Below are 20,362 nucleotides of genomic sequence, written 5' to 3' on the forward strand. Positions count from 1 at the left end.
ACAAAAGCTAAATGTACTTTAAAGAGGCCCTATGCAACTTTTTCATAGTCATAAAATCGCTTAGAAATCGTTGTTTTGCTAGACTGACCAGTTTTATCGAAAACAGTCATATTTCCTCCCGCCCCCAGTGTCCCTATCCGCTATTGCAACCTTGCAGTTTGTTCAGGAGGCGATCGCTCCTTGTTTACATCTGGAAGGCTGAGACGCGTAAGGAACAAGAAGAACCACGCTTGCAATTTATATATTTATATATATACCCTTTATATGTATAAATACACACGCTAAAGGTGTCGGGGAAGCTCGGCAAAGGAATATGCAAGCATAAAACGAGCGAAAATGAAAAACGAAACCGAAACCGGAGATGAAATCGCCAATCCTGCATAGTTTCTCTTTAAGTAAAAGTTACTTAGTTACTTTTTTTGTTTAGGGGCAGCTTAAGGGGTGTACACACATAAAGATTTGATCAATCTCAACCAATTTTTTATCTGTGAGAAAACCCACATATTGTCACCACCAGGGGTGCTGTTCAATCTCTCCCACCCACCAAAGAACCACTGGGGAACACACTTTGCCCTTCAATAAGCCAGCGACCACGGAATACTAAAATATACAATTTATTGATACAAGAGTTAAAATAAGACAATGCAATATAAAAAGGTGTGATGTAAAGTCCAGCGAACTCCAATATTTAGTCCATGGAATAGTCCAGTGCTCAGTCCAGGTTAGTCCGCTCTGGTAGTGGCCTATGCCACCTCCACTTGCAGGAGCATTGGCCGCGCTCAGGTCTCCGACTGGAAGCTGTTCTGTGCAACAGAGATGGAGGGGGCACAGATTTAGCCTGGTCCCAATACACCCCACTAGTCTACTTCACCACCCATGACCAGGTTAGCTTTTAGGTACCACAGCACATTTACACAGCACGCAATCAAGGCTATAAGGCACAAGCACAGTTTCACAGCGCACTGTTAGAGCTAGGACACAGCAAGTTACACAGCACACTATTAAGGCTATAAGGCACAAGCACAGTTTCACAGCGCACTGTTAGAGCTAGGGCACAGCAAGTTACACAGCACACTATTAAGGCTATAAGGCACAAGCACAGTTTCACAGCGCACTGTTAGAGCTAGGACACAGCAAGTTACACAGCACACTATTAAGGTTATAAGGCACAAGCACAGTTTCACAGCGCACTGTTAGAGCTAGGGCACAGCAAGTTACACAGCACACTATTAAGGTTATAAGGCACAAGCACAGTTTCACAGCGCACTGTTAGAGCTAGGGCACAGCAAGTTGCACAGCACACTATTAAGGTTATAAGGCACAAGCACAGTTTCACAGCGCACTGTTAGAGCTAGGGCACAGCAAGTTGCACAGCACACTATTAAGGTTATAAGGCACAAGCACAGTTTCACAGCGCACTGTTAGAGCTAGGGCACAGCAAGTTGCACAGCACACTATTAAGGTTATAAGGCACACCGCAAACACACACACACGCTAGGCTAATAAGCTGGGGCTGAAGTGACAACAGGGTGAATTGCTACATAAACAGTCCAGCCTTCTGACGACCGAGTCACATCCAGAGGGAGAGGCGGAGCGGAGATCTAGCACCAGAGTGGGCCGGAGCCAGAGCGTGAAAATAGAGGAGAGTCACTTAGCTTGGTGAGGGGTGAACGTCTTCACCCCCCTCCTGGTCCACCGTGCCGTGTCGGAATCCTCCCGGTGTAAGTAGCACAACCACCTCGGTCTCCATCGGTCCACTGCGAGGGCGGGGAGAGGAATATAGAACGGCCTGGCCTCAGATGTCGTGTAGTAGTTACAGCACAACACGGTTCAAACACAGAGGGTGAGTAGGTGAGATCCACTTAACTTAACGAGGGGCAGACGATTCCACCCCTCTCATGTCCGTTCTCACAGGCCTCCACACGTACGCCGCCCATAGTCCAGGACACTATAGTTCAGGGGTGCGTTTCCCGATAACGATGGATAGACACTCTTACGAGGGTTTTCTACGATTCATCTTAAGATCGATCGTTAGGATTTGCCGACTGTTTCCCGAACATGCTCGTAGCGTGAACGCGCGTGCACTGCTCTTACGATGCTCTTAAGGGAGCTGTCCACGATAAAAGTTCTGAAATATCCCCTAATTTGATGGTGATGTCAGGTGACTGCACGTCATAGCTAAGCAACCGTCTGAACTTCGGATCTATACATTAATTAACATCAATACGAAAACAGAAAACCTTTGACATCTGCATGTAAGCATTCCAATTAGCCTAGGCCATAGGCTATAGGCTACCACACGCATACATACTTTTGTATTATTTAACATTAGATTGTTGCCCCGTTTTTATGTTTGTTGGAAGATATGTATAGCCTATTAGGCTTTGGCTAGCTTACTCCTACATCGTTTATGCGAGTTCTTTGCTAACCTACTTGTGAGAGCACGGTGTGCTGTGTGCAATAATGTATCATGTCACTTAAGCAGACGTTTGAATAAAGAGGTTGATATGAAAATGAGGGAATGTGTAGGCTTAAATAACATAGCCTATAGACTTAGATTTTGACGCAGAACAGACTATTGTCACATATTCCTTTCTCTGTTTTTACCTCATAAGCCTAATAAAAAATAAAAGGCTACACAAAAAGATAATGGCAAACTTTTCTGGCAACGTCTCCTTTCATAACTTGTAGGCTATTCTTGTCCGGTTTTAATAACATTATGTCCATTGAATGAATGCTATTTTGCACGCTAAAATCTGAATCATCACAAGTAAATTTACAATAAAGAATGGTAAAGTAAGTCGGATCATTATATTCTTAGTTGCAATCCCCCTGCATATCCTGCTGGTGACTCCACTGAGGCATAGCGTTACGACGCTCTTAGGCAGTAACGAGAACTCTGGATCACTCGTAGATCTACGAGTGTTTTCACGATGCTCTTAAGCTACGATGGTTTCGGGAAACAGTCGGCAAATCTTAAGACGGTCGTAAGAGGGACTTTACGATCATCGTAGGCTTACGATGCTTTCGGGAAACGCACCCCAGACCAATTCATTCGTTCAATTTTTTTGGGGATTATGAAAACTATATATTTTTGGAATCCTTAGAACCTGAAGAATCAGGAAATCTTTGTTTGACAATTTTCAGAAGTCATTAAAGCAGTCATTTTGGGTCTTCAAAATGGTGTACTATTGCATTAAAAACGCCATATATAATGCTAGATAGGGTAACATTTTAAACTTTTATGTATCACCACAAGACTTCCCCAGTTATTCACTTACATTAAGACAAGATTCTTTTGTATTACAAGTTTTCTGAAATGTAATGTTTAAATATGCAAATGAATATGCAAATGAGGCTTAATATACTGAAATAGGCGGTAATTTGCACAAACTTCCAAACCTGACATGTACATATAAAAGTAGCTATCCTTTATGGAGGATTAAGGTTTTAGCCCTTTATTATTGAAATACTTAATAGTTCCTGATAAAAAAACAGTACGGTAACTATTAAAAACAATGATACAAATTAAAAAACTGATATAAAAACTGGTCATATGAATAAGCAGGGCAATTGTGTGGAAACAGCTCTTGCCAATGCTGTGGAACACAAAAATCTTCCAAGGCATGTATGCACACCTTCTCCTGAAGAAGGGAAACATTTGTCTGCTTTGCTGCCAACAACACTGATTTTGCTGAGGACACAGTTGATGGCAAGGGCGCCCTTTTGTGGCAGTTTACGAAAGAACTGATGCTCCTGGTGAAGTATACTGTAGTTCCCCCTCCTCTCACAATTAGTGACACTAAGAGTATGTCAGTCATAGCCTAGAAATCTAGATGCACCCTAGCAGCAGCAAATGTTGGTCATGGTAGTCGAGCAACTTTCCGTTGGCTTGCAAGCTGGAAAATGAAACTTCTATTGGGCCAATCCCATTTTTATAGAGTTGGTGGGTGGGCTTAACATAATGATGACTGATCTGCGACCATAAGTTGCGACTTAAGCGTGAATTCCCTGTCCTGCTACTTGAAAACAAGAAGATGATTGGATGTAGCACTATCCTATTGCGTGGAGAGGGAATTTGAAAGACAACCGTTTATTCAATCTTGATGTGGGTTTGGCTCGTCAGGCTATGTCAGTCACACCATGCCATGTAAAGATATTACATTGCAATCAGCCCAAACCAAAGCAAAATAAACCAGTGAAGCAGATTTCAGTAAACAAAGATGGTATCTCTGGAACCCATCAGCTGCGTCACCTAGGTTGGGTAGTTGCCTCTGCAGTACCCAGGTTGAAGTCAGAAGAGAGCACAAGTAATGTCCCATGTTAGGCTGGGCTAGCTGTACCGCTACTTCCCGAAGTGGCACATGCGCGGTCAACCCTCCTGACTGATTATGCAGGCAAACCAACTATGTCGCCTGGCAGTTGGTGAAGAACATCCAACTGTTATCTCTTTTGACATGGCCCTCTACGAGAAGACTGTTCAACTGTTGGATTCCAGACCTGATCTGAAAAAACTCTGTTGTTCCAAGGCTTGGGGAATTGCACACCACAATGGCTGCTCTGAGAGCTCTTGGGATTTCTATTAAAAATTCAGGTACTGTATAGATGATGCCTGGATAGAACCTGATGTCTTTGGTGCAGCAACAACGAGGCAAATCCTGAAATGTACACACAACAAGCGTTCTTTGCGTGCCCATTATTTACTCATATGTGGCTCTCTACGAATTGGTTCTGGAGGAATTCTTCATGGAGAACCCACAGCTGAGAGATGTTTGCTGGCAGGCAACAGAGCAAGTTGAACCGGCCTGCTCTGAGAAGGACAAATCTACCATGGTTGAGTGTACAATGCAGGCTAATAGTACATTCCTTGAAGCTTTGACTAATGCTGAATTTGTGAAATCATTAAATGAGTGGGAAGCAAACAAAGCTAAAAATGCAATGTTCAGATCCATCATGAATTACATCGAGTGGAGACAATTCTCTTCTAGGTGGCAGCTTCTCGCACTGCTGATCTTGCACTCCACCTTCAAGCTGCAGAAGGACTTAGCAAGCTTTTTTTTGCATTTGACAGAATCAGATAACTCCCCCAAGCTCATCATATCCTCTGCTGCAGGACACTCAAATAGCAACATCCAATTGCACTTTGAAAGAAACCATATAGAAGCAGATACCTTGATTCATCATACAGTTTTGGCATCAAATCGCAACCCCCCTGATGCAATGCTGATGTTCTTCTCTCCTGACTCCAATGTTCTATTATTGGTCATAGCAAACTAGAAGACTTGGTTGAGAGATACTTGTATTTCAATGACATCTGGGATTCTGCAGTGGAACCAATTTGGACAGCTCTAGGTGTAAATAATGCAAAGTCTTTACCAGCATTTCATGCATTCACAGCAGCAGCCAACACCAGGCGCTTTTCTGGAATAGAAAAGGCCACATGGTTCAACATCTACTTGAAAGCAGATGATTGTGTCCTCAGTGCTCTACAGATGCTCTCACAAAAAAGTTGTCGGAAGCAATGCAGACAAATGTTACCCTTCTTCAGGAAAGGGTGTGCATACATGCCTTGAAAGTGTTTTGTGTTTTCTACCACAGCATTGGCAAGAGCTGTTTCCACACAATAGCCCTGCTTATTCATAAGATCCACCAGTTTTTTTTTAAAAAAACTTGTATCATGGTAAACAGTCAATTCCACTAGCCTGATTACCATCGACTTTCAAAGGCTCTGCGAGATTTTAGTCTGACCAACAGCCTGTGCTAACACGGTTTCTTGTCAGCGCTGGTTGACCCGCCTCCTTTAAGTGCCTCGATTTGCTACTGGTAGATGTCAGAAAGCGGATTGCCGAGTTTAAACCAATAACAACACTCTTTCCTCTGCCTTGAACATGCCTCTACCCAGAGCCGTTGGAGCTGCTCAAAGTTGATTGGTTCTCGACCAAAGGGGGCAGTTCCGCAGATTTCGGGAACTCAGAAATCCTTCTCAATGAGCAGTTGACCAGACCAGCAGCAAAAGCCTGAAGGCGTTGCGTCACTGGGAGGGCGTGCCAGGCTACAATTCCACAGCCAGCAGCATTGAAAAGGTTCTTGATTGAGGAATACATAAATGAAGGCGTTTTCTGCCATTGTTTTTAAAATACTTAATAGTTACTTTTTTTTAAATCAGGAACTATTAAGTATTTTAATAATAAAGGGCTAAAACCTTAATCCTCCATAAAAAGGATAGCTACTATTATATGTACATGTCAGGTTTGGAAGTTTGTGCAAATTAACGCCTATTTCAGTATATTAAGCCTCATTTGCATATTCATTTGCATATTTAAACATTACAATTCAGAAAACTTGTAATACAAAAAAATCTTGTCTTAATGTAAGTGAATAACTGGGGAAGTTTTGTGGTGATACATAAAAGTTTAAAATGTAACCCTATCTACCAGTTTAGCATTATATATGGCGTTTTTTATGCAATAGTACACCATTTTCAAGACCCAAAATGACTGCTTTAATGACTTCTGAAAATTGTCAAACAAAGATTTCCTGATTCGTCAGGTTCTAAGGATTCCAAAAATATATAGTTTTCATAATCCCCCCAAAAATTGAACGAAATTACACAAGTAAACTGACTACCAGGGCAATAGGCTAGCACGTCAGCAACAGCGGTTCAGTCTAGATTCCGTGCCGTCCAGTCCACGACTGTATTCGGTCACTGCGAAGCACGTCTTCGTCACCCGACTGCCTCCCGTGTCCGTCTGAACTGTATAAAAGGCTAAACCCCACCAAAGTGCCCCAATCACAACCACCACCACTAAACTAGCACACCTGTGGATGATTAGTAAACAATGAATCCAATTGGAGGCGGCCATCTTGGTGCCCCACTTTCTGTTTCCCAATGAGAACTGCATCCCCAGTCAAATTGTTCCCCATCTAGTCACCCCGTGACAATATGAAGATAAAAAATGTTTCTCGGCTGCCCTCGGAGCACCCCACACACTACAGGATTTCCAGTTGTAAATATTGAACATGTGTAATATTTACGATGATCGGTGCCAAACATTTTCCATTGTGTCATAAAGGCTATTGCCGGGAGAATTTTGACTCACACCACACACTACAAAATAATCTCATAACACAATAAGAGTTTAAAGGGATATTCCGCCATTTGTGGAATTACGCTCATTTTCCACCTTCCCTCGAGCAAAACAATCGATATTTACCTTGTTCCCGTTCATCCAGCCATTCTGTGAGTCTGGCGATACAACTTTTAGCTTCAGCCTAGCATAGATCATTGAATCGGATTAGACCATTAGCTTCTCGCCTGCTAGCTTCATGTTTAAAAGTGACTAATATTTCTGGTAATTTTCCCATTTAAAACGTGTGTCCTCTCAAGTTAGAAAGTGCAATAAGACCAACTGAAAATGAACCCTGCCGTTTTTCTAGGCTGATTTGACATGGAACTACATTCTCATCTGGCGTAATAATCAAGGCAACTTGCAGCTACTGGCACTACTACTGCTTGATGTCTATGGGGACTATTTTCAGATGCTGCGTACGATATCACTGCGCCTATGGTATGTTTGCAAGTTGCCTTGATTATTACGCCAGATGAGAGTGTAGTTCCATGTCAAATCAGCCTAGAAAAACGCCAGGTTTCATTTTCAGTTGGTCTTATTGCACTTTCTAACTTGAGAGGAGACACGTTTTAAATGGGAAAATTATCAGAAATCTTAGTCACTTTTAAACATGAAGCTAGCAGGCGAGAAGCTAATGGTCTAATCCGATTCAGTGATCTATGCTAGGCTGAAGCTAAAAGTTGTATCGCCAGACTCACAGAATGGCTGGATGAACGGGAACAAGGTAAATATCGATTGTTTTGCTCGAGGGGAGGTGGAAAATGAGCGTATTTCCAAAAATGGCGGAATATCCCTTTAAGATAATCGCCTAGAAAGTAGGTGCTATTTCTGCTTATGTATGTTTATGTCTTGGTTTTGATGAATTAGGATAAGTTGTGCATAAGTTGTGCTATCATGAACATGAGGCCTGCCTTCCTTCATATGAAAATCTTGAACTTAAAAGGCACAAAAAAACTAATTAGAACAAAGCCTACTTGTGATGTAAAATATCGCAAAGCCATTGAAGTTCAATTGACCCTTCCAGAAGTCCCGCCCTCCATAGTTAGTGTTGCTACGCCTGTCAAGCTTTCACACCCTGCACGTCTATTACAATGGAGGAGAAAAGGGATTTTTTTAAAACAAATGTAATATACAAAGACATCATACCACACTTTGTCACTAGCAACCTACATCTGTCTACATTTTCAGCTCTGAACAAAACCGTTTATGAGTTATTTAAGCAAAAGTTGAAGGTATGTGTTGTTTTCAATGGTTCCTCCTGGCAAGTACGAATGAAACAGGCGGGAGGCAAAACTAGCATAACGTTTAAGCTATGTACTTCCCATAACGTCAATATTTGACAACATAACATGATTGGTACTTCAAATAAGTATTATTTTAGACAGAATTGCTGACGGGCTATACATACGTCTCGTTGAATGTCTGTTAAAAACTTTTTGCCGCCATCGTGAAACGTATCTCGCGGTTATGGAAAAATCACGCAATATGCAATTTTTTTAAGTTAGAAAAATAAGGTGTTTCAAACTATATCATGTCTATATAGTTCAACATGTTATTTCACCGTGATTTTACGTGTTTGGGGGCACCACACATCCAAATAAATGTCCTTAATGGCCCACAGGCTATGCAGTCTCATAGGTTAACATGGCATAAACTCAAAAGCTTGCCAGGCCTTGCTTGCCTAGTTACGGGTTGCTAAGCCACGATTGGCCTGTGGCTGTTTTAGGGTGTGGCTCTGGAAGAGTTAATTGGGGTTGCCAAAGAGGGCGCCATTTAGTCAAAAGGACCATTTCAATACCCAGTCTAAATATAAGGCTTTCACTGGGCTTGTAAAATTGCAATTGAGTTTATTATATAGAAATCAAAGTTGAGCATATACTTTTTTAACATCAGAGAACACAGTACAATACTCGATTCATCCATTCTATGTCCTCTTTAAATGTCAAAACGTATGTCAGATTAAATTTAAAGTTTGCTAAAGGCTATCTAAGGTTACCCTCATTCTCCCTTGCTAATGCGCAAAATGGTAGGCCTATAGTCCACCTGCACAACGATTCATAAAGTAGGCTATATTTTGTTTATTTTGTTGAGCAGACTGTTTATTTAGCTGAGAACTAGTTGGTTAGTGGACCACTTCATGCCCTATTGAAGGACATGCTAATCATTGTCTTCTTAGTGGTTCCGGCATTCACTTTTTTCCTCTTTACTTTTTACTCAAGTAACTGATTGGATTTGTGATGTAATGAAGTAAAATTTAAAATACCCATTTTTAAAACTACTTAAAAAACACACAAAATACACAAAAAAAAAAAAATACTCGATACAGTAACTTGAGAAAATGTGTTTCGTTACTTTCCACCTCTGTGATTGACTTAGTTAATTATCAAACAACAGGAATATAACTAAACATCAGTCATTTTTTCAATCATTTCTTGAATTTTAATGTTTCAGATCAGGGGCGTCACAAGGATTGAGAGATAGGGGGGACTTGGTGTTCTCAAAACACCTGTAACTACATGCATGTATGCTTTGATCAACACTGACTTTCAATGTCATCAAAATAACATGATTCAAATGAGCTTGGCTAATATTTAACTCAACTGTGGACCTTCTCATGGGTCTGGAGAGTTGAGTTGCTCCTGAAACTCTCCCCACAGTCAGAGCATGGATATCACTTTTCTCCTGTGTGGATCCTCTGGTGTACCTTTAGATAAGATACATGACTAAAGGCCTTGCCACAGTCAGGGCACTGATGCGGCTTTTCTCCTGTATGTATGCGCTGATGGATGTTAACCTCAGACCCCGTGTTTACCACATGTAGTACGCTGATACGGCCTTTCTCTTGTGTGGATCCTCTGGTGTTCCTTTAGGTGAGACCTACGAGTGAAGGCCTTTCCACAGTCAGAACACTAATGCGGCTTTTCTCCTGTTTGTGTATGCTGATGTCTGATGAGCCCTGACCACGTCTTGAAACTCTTCCCACATGTAGTACACTGATACGGCTTTTCTCCTGTATGTATACGCTGATGGATGTTAACCTCAGACCCCGTGTTTACCACATGTAGTACGCTGATACGGCCTTTCTCTTGTGTGGATCCTCTGGTGTTCCTTTAGGTGAGACCTACGAGTGAAGGCCTTTCCACAGTCAGAACACTAATGCGGCTTTTCTCCTGTATGTGTATGCTGATGTCTGATGAGCCCTGACCACGTCTTGAAACTCTTCCCACATGTAGTACACTGATACGGCTTTTCTCCTGTGTGGATCAACTGGTGTCTCTGGAGACCTGAAATTCGATTAAAGGCCTTGCCACAGTCAGGACACTGATGCGGCTTTTCTCCTGTGTGGATCCTCTGGTGTTGCTGGAGATTTGAAATTCGATTAAAGGCCTTGCCACAGTCAGGACACTGATGCGGCTTTTCTCCTGTATGTGTATGCTGATGTCGCACGAGCCCTGACCACCTCATGAAACTCTTCCCACATGAAGTACACTGATACAGCTTTTCTCCTGTATGTATACGCTGATGGTTGACGAGCTCTGCTTTAGTCTTGAAACTCTTCCCACATGTAGTACACTGATATGGCTTTTCTCCAGTGTGGATCAACTGGTGTCTCTGGAGACTTGAAATATGACTAAAGGCCTTTCCACAGTCAGAACACTGATACGGCTTATCTCCTGTGTGGATCATCTGGTGTTCCTTTAGGTGAGACCTTTGAGTGAAGGCCTTTCCACAGTCAGAACACTGATGTGGCTTTTCTCCTGTGTGGATCCTCTGGTGTTGCTGGAGATTTGAAATTCGACTAAAGGCCTTTCCACAGTCAGAACACTGATACGGCTTATCTCCTGTGTGGATCATCTGGTGTTCCTTTAGGTGAGACCTTTGAGTGAAGGCCTTTCCACAGTCAGAACACTGATACGGCTTTTCTCCTGTGTGGATCTTCTGGTGTTTCTGGAGATTAGATTTTTCACTAAAGTCCTTTCCACATTCAGAGCACTGATACGGCTTTTCTCCTGTGTGGATCTTCTGGTGTTTTTGGAGATTAGATTTTTCACTAAAGTCCTTTCCACATTCAGAGCAATTGTATGGTTTTTCTCCTATGTGTGTGCGCTGATGGATAGTGAGTTCCGTGTTGCTCCTGAAACTCTTCCCACATGTGGTGCACTGGAGCAGTTTTTCTCTGGTGTGGATCCTCCGGTGTGACTTGAGTTGACTCATCTTAGAGAAGACTTTTCCACAATGAGTATGATGCTCTCCCTTAGCCTTAGTATCTCTTATCTCACCTGTGTTGATTTATAGTAGAAGAAAAATGGGGAACAACAAGTGTTATTATTATTTTTTGACAATATTTACACAATACAAATAAAAAAAAATAGGAACTTACCTGTCAGAGCAGCGTCTTTCTGAATAACTTTTCTGGAGTTAGAGTCTTCCTCCTGGTTAATTTCCATCAGTGGAGACTCTTCCTCTTTGCAGTCAAAAGTTGATAATGCATGTTCTTCGGTCTTGCACTCATGATCCAGTCCAGGGTGTTCTGCTAACAGATACTCTTGAAGGAAATCATCAAACTCTTCTTCTTTTATCTCCTTCACTGGAATAGGCAGTGGTGTTGGTCCAGTAAATCCTGACATGCCTGACTCTAGTTCTGTGATATGAGAAAAATCCAGTCCAACATTATATCAACAGGCCGATGAAAAACCAAACACTAACAAACTGTGTATGTTCTATGCTTAGAGAGTCCTCTTGCCCACCTCTAAACATGAGAGCTCAGACATCTGACTCCACTCTGGTGTTTATATAGGCCTCATGCTTTTGCTCTCTGACCCATTAGGACCATCTAACCAATCAGGGATAGGAGCCTTTATGATGCTAATTAGAATGATAGGGCATCAAGTAGGCGTGGTCACCTGCAGACTCTCCACAAAGGAGGATGGGTGGGTGGAGGTGTGAAATACAAGTTTGGTTTTGGGGCAGGAGGCGATGGGGTTAAGAAGAAAAAGCTTCCACACTTCATCTAAACAAACACACTTTTGTACGTGTGTATGTGAATCAACTTGTTAAATTGTGTGTTGTTTAAATAATCCTGTGTTCATCTGTATACATATGAGTTCAGAAGAAATGTTTTAAAGTTACTTTTAAAAGGAGTAACTGTGGCAACATTGCTTGTGTCGTGCACAAGGGCTACTGTTCCCCAAGTCACAGGCCTAAGATCCACCCAAGACACAGACAACACAACTTGGTTTAAGTTTTAGTTCAATTTTTATTCATACCAAGACACACAGGACTGAAGGTCAGCAGACTGATGTAGAAGGGGCACCACTAGGGGCAGTCACACACTCAATTAACATTTGCAAGACTAGGCAGGTTTAACACCCCCACACACACAGTGCATACACCCACTAGGCACACTTCAAGAGGACTCACGGCAGTCTTCACACAACCAAGCCAAATTCAGCAATAAATATGTTCCATTATCAATTCATTACAGTGCAATAAACCACACAATAAAAGGGGGAAAATGGGGAAGCTCCCAACCCAGCAATGACGAGCAGTGATGCAGCCTAGCACGCTCCACGTCCCCTGCCAACAGTCCAGTTAGTAAAATAAGTCCGTACTGGTCGGCTGTCCCCACCGACCAGTATATAAGACAACACTTCCAGTCCCCGATAATCCACAGAGAAACGAACCCACAGATGCGGCGAAGTTCACCGTCGGTGTCGTAGTCTTGCCGTTCCGGCCACGGTGAACATCCCCTGTCGACGTCTGCAGGCGTAGTAGCCCAGGCTCCGCCTCCACGGCTATACCGGAACCAAAACACACAGTGGCTCAGTCACAGCTCTCACAGAGCAGTTGGCAAAGGTTATAAGCTAGAGTTTAGTACGAACAAAGACTTCCCTTAATTTTCCTCGGAATAGAGAGCGATGAGAGTTGTCCAAGACACCCACGGTTGGTTACGAGATGATTGGAACTTTCGCCGTGGTCCTCACGCAGTGTGTCGGCTTCCCCCGTCAGCTGATGGCCTCCTCTGACGCCCTCACTCCGCTGCAACACAGCTGTAATCAGAACACCCGCCGATGTACACAGCAGCTTCTCAAACAGGTAGAAATACACAGCAATGAAACAACAGCGTCCCTGTTGGTAATACTTAGCTTGCGTGGAATGTCAACCCGGCGTCGATCGTATAGCCGTCTTCCCCCGCATAGCCAGCCGCGTTGTGCCTCCCAGACCGTCGGTACCTCCGTGCTCCCCCACCATTCCAGACTGCCCCTTTTTATCAGGAGGGGGGACCTATCCCATTCCAAAGCTCATTTCAAACCCATCAAGCAATTACAGAGTCAATGGCAATTAGACTGTTGTCCCACCCAGTCGCAGCTTAGTTCATCATAACAAACGCTAGTCTGTTAAAAGTCCCCCACGTACGGAACAGCCAGCGCGTTCCCAATCAGCAATGAACCATATACCACACATATTCACAGTATAACATCAGTACACAATATTAAGGCACAGTCCAGCATTGTCCACAGCCATTCATTATATAACATTAGTACACAGTATTAAAGCACAGTCTAGCATTGCCCATAGTCATTCATGACACTTGTCTGTATTATGGAGGTATGGAAATTAAATAAAATTGCATCATATTTACAATGTGTTCTGCTCTGCGTTCACATGCACACCCATTACTCTCGTTTTAATGATAATGGCTGAATGGCAAACGTTAGATCAACGTTGACTCTATGTTGTCATACCGTTAAAGTGCTGGCGGGTGGGGGCACAGCTCTAGGTGGGACCATGATGGGAGGGACGATTGATTATGATACATTTTATCACATGTAAAACATGTGTAACCTGTAAGAAAGTAAACAAACATTGAAGTTAAAAAGAACAACTGTCTCGGTTGTCAATGAGATTATTTAGAACGGTCCGAACAGCCGTTTACATTATAGAACTTTCAGTCAGTTTGACTGCTTCACTTCCCACCTGCTCAGCTTTCATTTTGTTTGTTGTAAGCTGAATAATGGTAAATAAAAATAAACCTTCTGTTGATTGTGCACTTTGATGCTAAACGGTAGCTGTAAAATGAGAGGCCTATCTGTGTGACATATAGGACCATATCTACATCATAAGTAGTAGTTGCTTTGTTGTACTGTCTGCTCTACAAAAACTTCCATTGTGATGAGTGTTGTCTCAGCCTCTCTCCCACAGTGTCATCTTCACATGGAGCCCTGGTTGCAGCCTTTTGTTTTTTTTTCATTTAAATGTCAAGTTTTTTGTTATTTTCTAATCAATGTTGTGAATCAACCTGAATGTAAAAAAAATAAATATACATACATTTATGAAAATGTTAGCTTTTAGATAATGGTTGAACCATATAGATCCACTAACATTATTGGAACTTAAATCAACAGGAATTTAAATGTAGATTTCCATTTGGATGATGGTTGGATCAACATTAAATCAATGTTTATAGGGTTGAATTCAATACTGATCCATTAACATTATTTTAACATAAAATCAACTTAAATGTAAGTGTAGATTCCCATGTAGGTGATGGCTGAATCACCATTTATTCAAAGCCAATATGGTTTAAAATCCAATGTTGATTCAACACAAAACAAAGGGGACACTTTCAATATAATTTTAATGTCAGACTTCAACATAGTTTCAATATTTTTGCTAAACCATACACTTCAACTGATTCAACTGAATACACTATCTGGGTTGCTTTTTAACCATCAGCCACATTATTTATGCCTCCTCTCTGCTAGTCATTGCTGACCTCCATTCAAATCTAATCACCCAATTGCAGGAGCTCTTGGAATGTAAACTAGACTGAATGGGGAATTATGAGAAGGCATTCAAAATCAAATGAGCCTGTTTACACATTCAATGGTCCTCAGGTGGACATGACAATAGCTCTACCTGCCTCAAAAGAGGTGAACTGGGGGAACTGTTATGGTGTGAAATGTAAAGACATCAGGTAGAATGGGCGGAGTACCCAACAAAGAAAGCGTTCATTCTTCTGAAAGCCAAATGTGCAATTTCTGCCATTTAAATCCATTTTAATATATTGTTTGTACTTATACATTTCATCAGGCCCTTTCCACAGGTGTAGCACAGCCTCCCATAATGTTCCATCTTAAAAGATTGAGTTTAGTATGGTGATGATCAGGAGTACAAACGCACCTAGATTATCAATGCAGACTGCATGGTGCTTGATTAACTTACCTGTGGAAAGCCACCCGATGAAACCCCTGAATATATGCGTTTTTGTCTTCGTGTGCTTGTATTCAAACAAGGCAATATAGTGTGGTACCTCATCTATAAAGAAGTAAATTCCTGAAGCAAAAATACAATTATATTTTCAAACAAAGGAAAGTTCTCTGCGCTTCTGCAGTTATGCGACAATCTGGTGCAACCAGGCCAGGACAGAGGCGCACCAATTTTTCACTCACTAAAAATAAAAATGCACAACCAATAAAGACATTCAAGGTGGTTTATTCAGGTTCTGTCTTTCCTGAAAATTACAGAAAAAAATGTTTCATGATTACACACTGATGAAGTGGTAAATCTGGTAGATGGTAGTGGTAAATATAATACCTTTTGGTCATGCTCTATAGCTCCTCAATTTCTAGCGTTAAGCGTCTTAATTTGAAGATGTTTCTTTTCGCAGTCAAGTTGGAGCATTCTTTTTATACAGGCTGTGTCCGTCTTCCGTCCCAGCCGTCTCACTGCACGCCCTGTGGGATGGTCAAGGGTGATGGGGTCACTGATCTATAAAGAATACCTGGATAGTGCATCTACGTCAAAATTATGAAGCCTCTCTGGCGGCGGCCATTATGGGACCACTTGCCATAGGAATGCATAGACAGTAAAAGACAGTTAAAGAATGTTGCCGTTCTGCAACAATGGAATTGGAACACCACGCCGCCATTATGGGACCACTCGGGACAGTTCCATTGGCTTCATTGTTGATAGGTCAGCAACAATGAGATGGTCTATCCAGGTATTCTTTATATGGTTATGGTTATGGTTATGGTTATGGTTATGGTTATTTAGCAGACGCCTTTGTCCAAAGCGACATACAAATAAATAACAGTACAAATTAAATTAACAGTGAACAATTACAATAGGGAGAATAGTAATATTATCAGAAAAACAATAATTTTAAGCACTAACCTAATGAGAAATAAAAACAGTGAAATGAGAATAGCAATCAAATAAGTCACTCAGTTAATTATATATAATAATAATAACTAAAGCAAGGTATGGCTAAATTTAAGGACAATAGCAAAATAAATGTCAAATTCTATCAATGGACAAATTATAACAAAACAATACTATTATACAAACCATAACACATCACAAACTCAAAGGACTAAGTGCATATTGAACAAATATGCCTTAAGACCCCTCTTAAAAGATCCAAAGCTGTTGCTGGAACGGAGAGCACTGGGCAACTCATTCCACCAACACGGAACCACTGAAGAAAAGGATCTACAATTTGACCTAGCATGTATGGTTGGTCGACATAACAGACGCTCCTCAGAAGATCGCAATGGGCGGTTGGGAATGTACATCGTGATTAAAGAACTGAAGTAGCTGGGAGCAGATCCAGTCAGTGTCCTATAGGCCAGAGTGAGAGATTTAAATTTAATTCTGGCTACTATAGGGAGCCAGTGGAGAGTAACTAGGAGAGGGGTTACATGTGTCAATTTCAATTTCAATTTAATGTCGCTTATAGAGCGCCAATACATTACACATGTCTCAAGGCGCTTTACAGAGTGTTAGACATTCAAAGAGAGCCCATGAGTAACAGGGGCAAGGAAAAACTCCCTAGAATTGGAGATACATATAGGAAGAAACCTCAGACAGACCCACGACTCAAGGGCCCAACCCATCTGCCTTGGGTCAGTTACAGTACAGTCATTTGTAGTTTGAAAGTTACAATGACAATGAAAGTTCAAATAGTCCAGTGTAGGGAATAAATTGTCCATTAGTAATCCATTAGTTATTTCTGAAGGTGATGGGTCGCTGGGATCCGAGGGCCAAAGATTTGGGCAGGGAACCACAGCAGGCGATGTTAGGGCAGTCATAGGGATGGCGAAGGCAATGGCGATGGTAGGGCAGTCAGAGGGATGTGACTTCAGGTGTGATGAGGGACAGGCACAGAGATGGTTGATGGCTGGTAATGGTTTACCTCACAGGTGAGGTATAGGGGAAAGGGAAGAGAAATAGAGTGTGTTAGTATTACTGTAAGTCATATTAAGTATTAATAAGTATATCAATGGTGATATAAATGGTTATACTATAGAGGGTTTACAATGTGTCCTCTTTGGCTGATTGAAGACCAGTCGTGCTGCAGCATTCTGAATCAACTGTAGTGGTCTTAATACACAAGCAGGTAGGCCAGCTAACAGAGAATTACAGTAGTCCAGCTTGGAGATAACCATTGCCTGTACAAGAAGCTGAGTGGAATCTTGTGTCAGATAAGGTCTGATCTTCCTAATGTTGTACAGGGTATACCGACATGACTTTGCAATTGAGGCAACATGCCTCATCAATTATGACACCCAAGTTACGTGCCGATCTAGTTGGAGTCAGTGAGGATGAATCAAGCTGGATATTGATCTGTTGGGGAATAGCTGTTAGATCAGTGGGGTCCACAAGGTCTCGGGGTAGTGGAAGATGGTGTGGCACTCACTCTTTTCTGATGGTGGCTACGTTGTGTACATGGAGGTATTATAAGAACTGGAGAAAGTGAACAAGTCCCGCCCCCATTCATTTTAATGGGAATGCTAGGCTAGTGAAAATTGCCAAAATTCAACATGACGTTTCAAAGGGCTTGTTTCCGGTGTCGTTTTACTTAGCAAATCAAGTGCCAGGTTACTGATTGACGTAAGGTACAGAAGGAGAGCTTGTGCCCACACTAAGCTCGTGCATGAGCTGAGAGTGGAACAGCTACCAATCAGCATGAGGAGAAACGGCATCGGACATGATGTATTTCTGGAAAATGGCGACGAGGAAGTGCCTTGTTAATCGGCGAAGCTAATCAGTCAAATCCTGACCCCCTGGTTGTGTAGCACCACACAGGCAGCTACCACCTGACAGGCCCTCTCAGACTTCACACGAAGGCCTTTGAGACAGGCAAACCGTGCATTCAAGATCCCAAAGGTCATTTCAATTCTTGCCCTTGTAATACTATGGGCAGAATTGAAACGCCCTTTGGGACCTTGGCTCTGGCTCAGCATACGGTGTCAAGAGATATGTAAGGCATGGATACACACGATCCCCCAGCAGAAGACCATCAAAACTCCCTTAGATGAAATGGAGAGCAAATGTTACGTACGTTTGCGCACAAAAACAATTCAAGGATGCTGATTGCTTTACCCTCTTCTGCTGAGAGCGTGGACTCTTGGAAAATGCGGGAGTTGTGGACTGAGCCTGGCCGCCTTGCGTCCAAGCTTGTCAACATGTACTGGTGATCACATGTGATGTCATCTAAGAGTTCAAAGCTTTTTGATCATTTTGGTAATGTTGGGGCAAAAGTTAGGAACATGACAGGTTGAAGCAAACTGTTTAGCCTGAAAATGATCAGCAGAACCACCCCATGTGGAGGACAAAAAAGGATGAAAAACATAATTTAGAAGGAATGTAAAGTATAAATTTGAGTTTCGAAAAAAAAAAATGCAAACCAACATCCTATGTGGATCCAGTAGGTGAAGAGAAGGTAAACTTGAGGTAGGACATGCTGGCCTATTACAATCACATTAAAATACATCTAATACCTGCACGTTGATGCTGTGATAACATAATCACCCTCATGCTCTGCCAGGGTTGCACTGATTGGAATGTGGGTGCAATCAATGGCTCCTGTTAATCTTCGGAAACCTAGGGGGGATTGTTAGTCATAAATAAGTCTTACACTTGTATTTATGGAAGCATAGCCTACATTAAAACCGATTTTGATGTTGGCAATTACCCGCGACTGCATAAAACCCTTAATTTGCAAAGTGGTTAAATGGCCAGGGAAAACGACAAATGCATCCAATAGTTTAGATAGAGCAAGTACCACTTTGCGAATCATACGGCATACAGTGTTCTTGCTCAGATGTTCAGCATCACCGATGGAATACATGAATTGTCCACTGGCACATTATCTGCTCTGTCGTCAGGGCATTGCTACGGCGGGTGATATTAGAGACGTTCGCCTCGATCAGCTGACAAAGATAACGAAGTCCCTCGGCTGAAAATCTATATCTTTCATGAATATCGTCCGGATATGCCAGCGGATTCTGGCGGTCTCTAAAAACCCTCGCCCTGCGAAGAGAGCCCCGCACAATATGCGCTCCAATGTCTATCGGATCATCCAGGTACGCCGGCATTGTGTCAAGAGGAATTGGTGGTGGAGGGGTGGTACTTATAGAGGGTGTGGTTAAGCGCAAACCTTGGGGTTAACCAAGAACATAACCTGCTCGGAGCAGGTTTGAGATGCAGCGTAAATAGCCATGGCAGCATACCTCGGTTAAAACCTATCCACCTTTCGTAGTGCAGGTAATCCGGGATGATACGCCACACGTGATCAACTTACTCTCGAAGTTACCCAGCTAAGCCAGTAGTACAGGCCCCAGGATAACCAAAAAACCCGGCTTAATCCCTTATCTAAATTTTGTGAAATACCCCTCGGGGGTGTCAGATTGAGAGATAGGCGGGATTTGGTGTTCTCAAAACACCTGTAACTACATGTGTTCTGCCCCCGCTCGTGTGTGTGGTTGCTAGCCGGCTAAACTTGCTGGGCAGACAGACAACAGTTTCCCCAAGACAGACACTGATGTTCCTTTGAAGTCTTTTACTTGGAAACTCTGTAAAACTAAATATACATACAAAGTATGGCTTAGTTATTTGTTGAAATTGCATCAGAAAAGTATATACAATCACGTAACATTACATACATGGAAGGATTAGCTTACGGCTAATATGAATGGTGAATTCCATTGGGTTGCCAACAATTAGCATATTCGTCATATGGTACACATTCAAAACGAACAAAAGTCCATAGAGAAAGTTACACATAAGAAGATCGTCTTTGTGTACAATTTAAAAGGATAAAACTGAGAAATACTCACAGGCAAATGTTTTCTGGCTGTGTAATACTGAGTGGTGTAAAACGTGTCTGAATAAATCATCAATGTTGTTGAACTAACTACGGAAACACCGTAGGCACAAAATAACAT

The 20,362-nt window shown here is 42.2% G+C and overlaps 1 protein-coding gene and 1 pseudogene across 1 annotated transcript; one reads left to right on the plus strand and one right to left on the minus strand.

Annotated features, from left to right (window-relative positions):
- The window catches only part of LOC134076331 (zinc finger protein 850-like), a 769,162-nt pseudogene that overhangs the window by 718,550 nt on the left and 30,250 nt on the right, over positions 1 to 20,362 (plus strand).
- On the minus strand, positions 10,170 to 13,382 carry LOC134079917 (zinc finger protein OZF-like). The gene is made up of 6 exons (XM_062536462.1): positions 13,364 to 13,382; positions 13,073 to 13,180; positions 12,815 to 12,925; positions 11,512 to 11,772; positions 10,336 to 11,410; positions 10,170 to 10,251 (listed from the first exon to the last, which is right to left on the minus strand). Exons 1-6 carry the CDS (start codon positions 13,380 to 13,382, stop codon positions 10,170 to 10,172), a joined length of 1,656 nt encoding a protein of 551 aa, XP_062392446.1.

The sequence above is a fragment of the Sardina pilchardus genome, chromosome 1 (assembly GCF_963854185.1).
Source record: "Sardina pilchardus chromosome 1, fSarPil1.1, whole genome shotgun sequence".
NCBI classification, from domain to species: domain Eukaryota; kingdom Metazoa; phylum Chordata; class Actinopteri; order Clupeiformes; family Clupeidae; genus Sardina; species Sardina pilchardus.

Bases quoted from the DNA above. Each gene is read 5' to 3' on its own strand.
- LOC134079917 (XM_062536462.1), bottom strand. The intron at 11,773-12,814 runs GTTCGTTTCTCT...CTCATATCACAG, and splicing joins GAACTTCGCCGCATCTGTGG to AACTAGAGTCAGGCATGTCA. The intron at 11,411-11,511 runs GTAAGTTCCTAT...AAATCAACACAG, and splicing joins GAAAGACGCTGCTCTGACAG to GTGAGATAAGAGATACTAAG.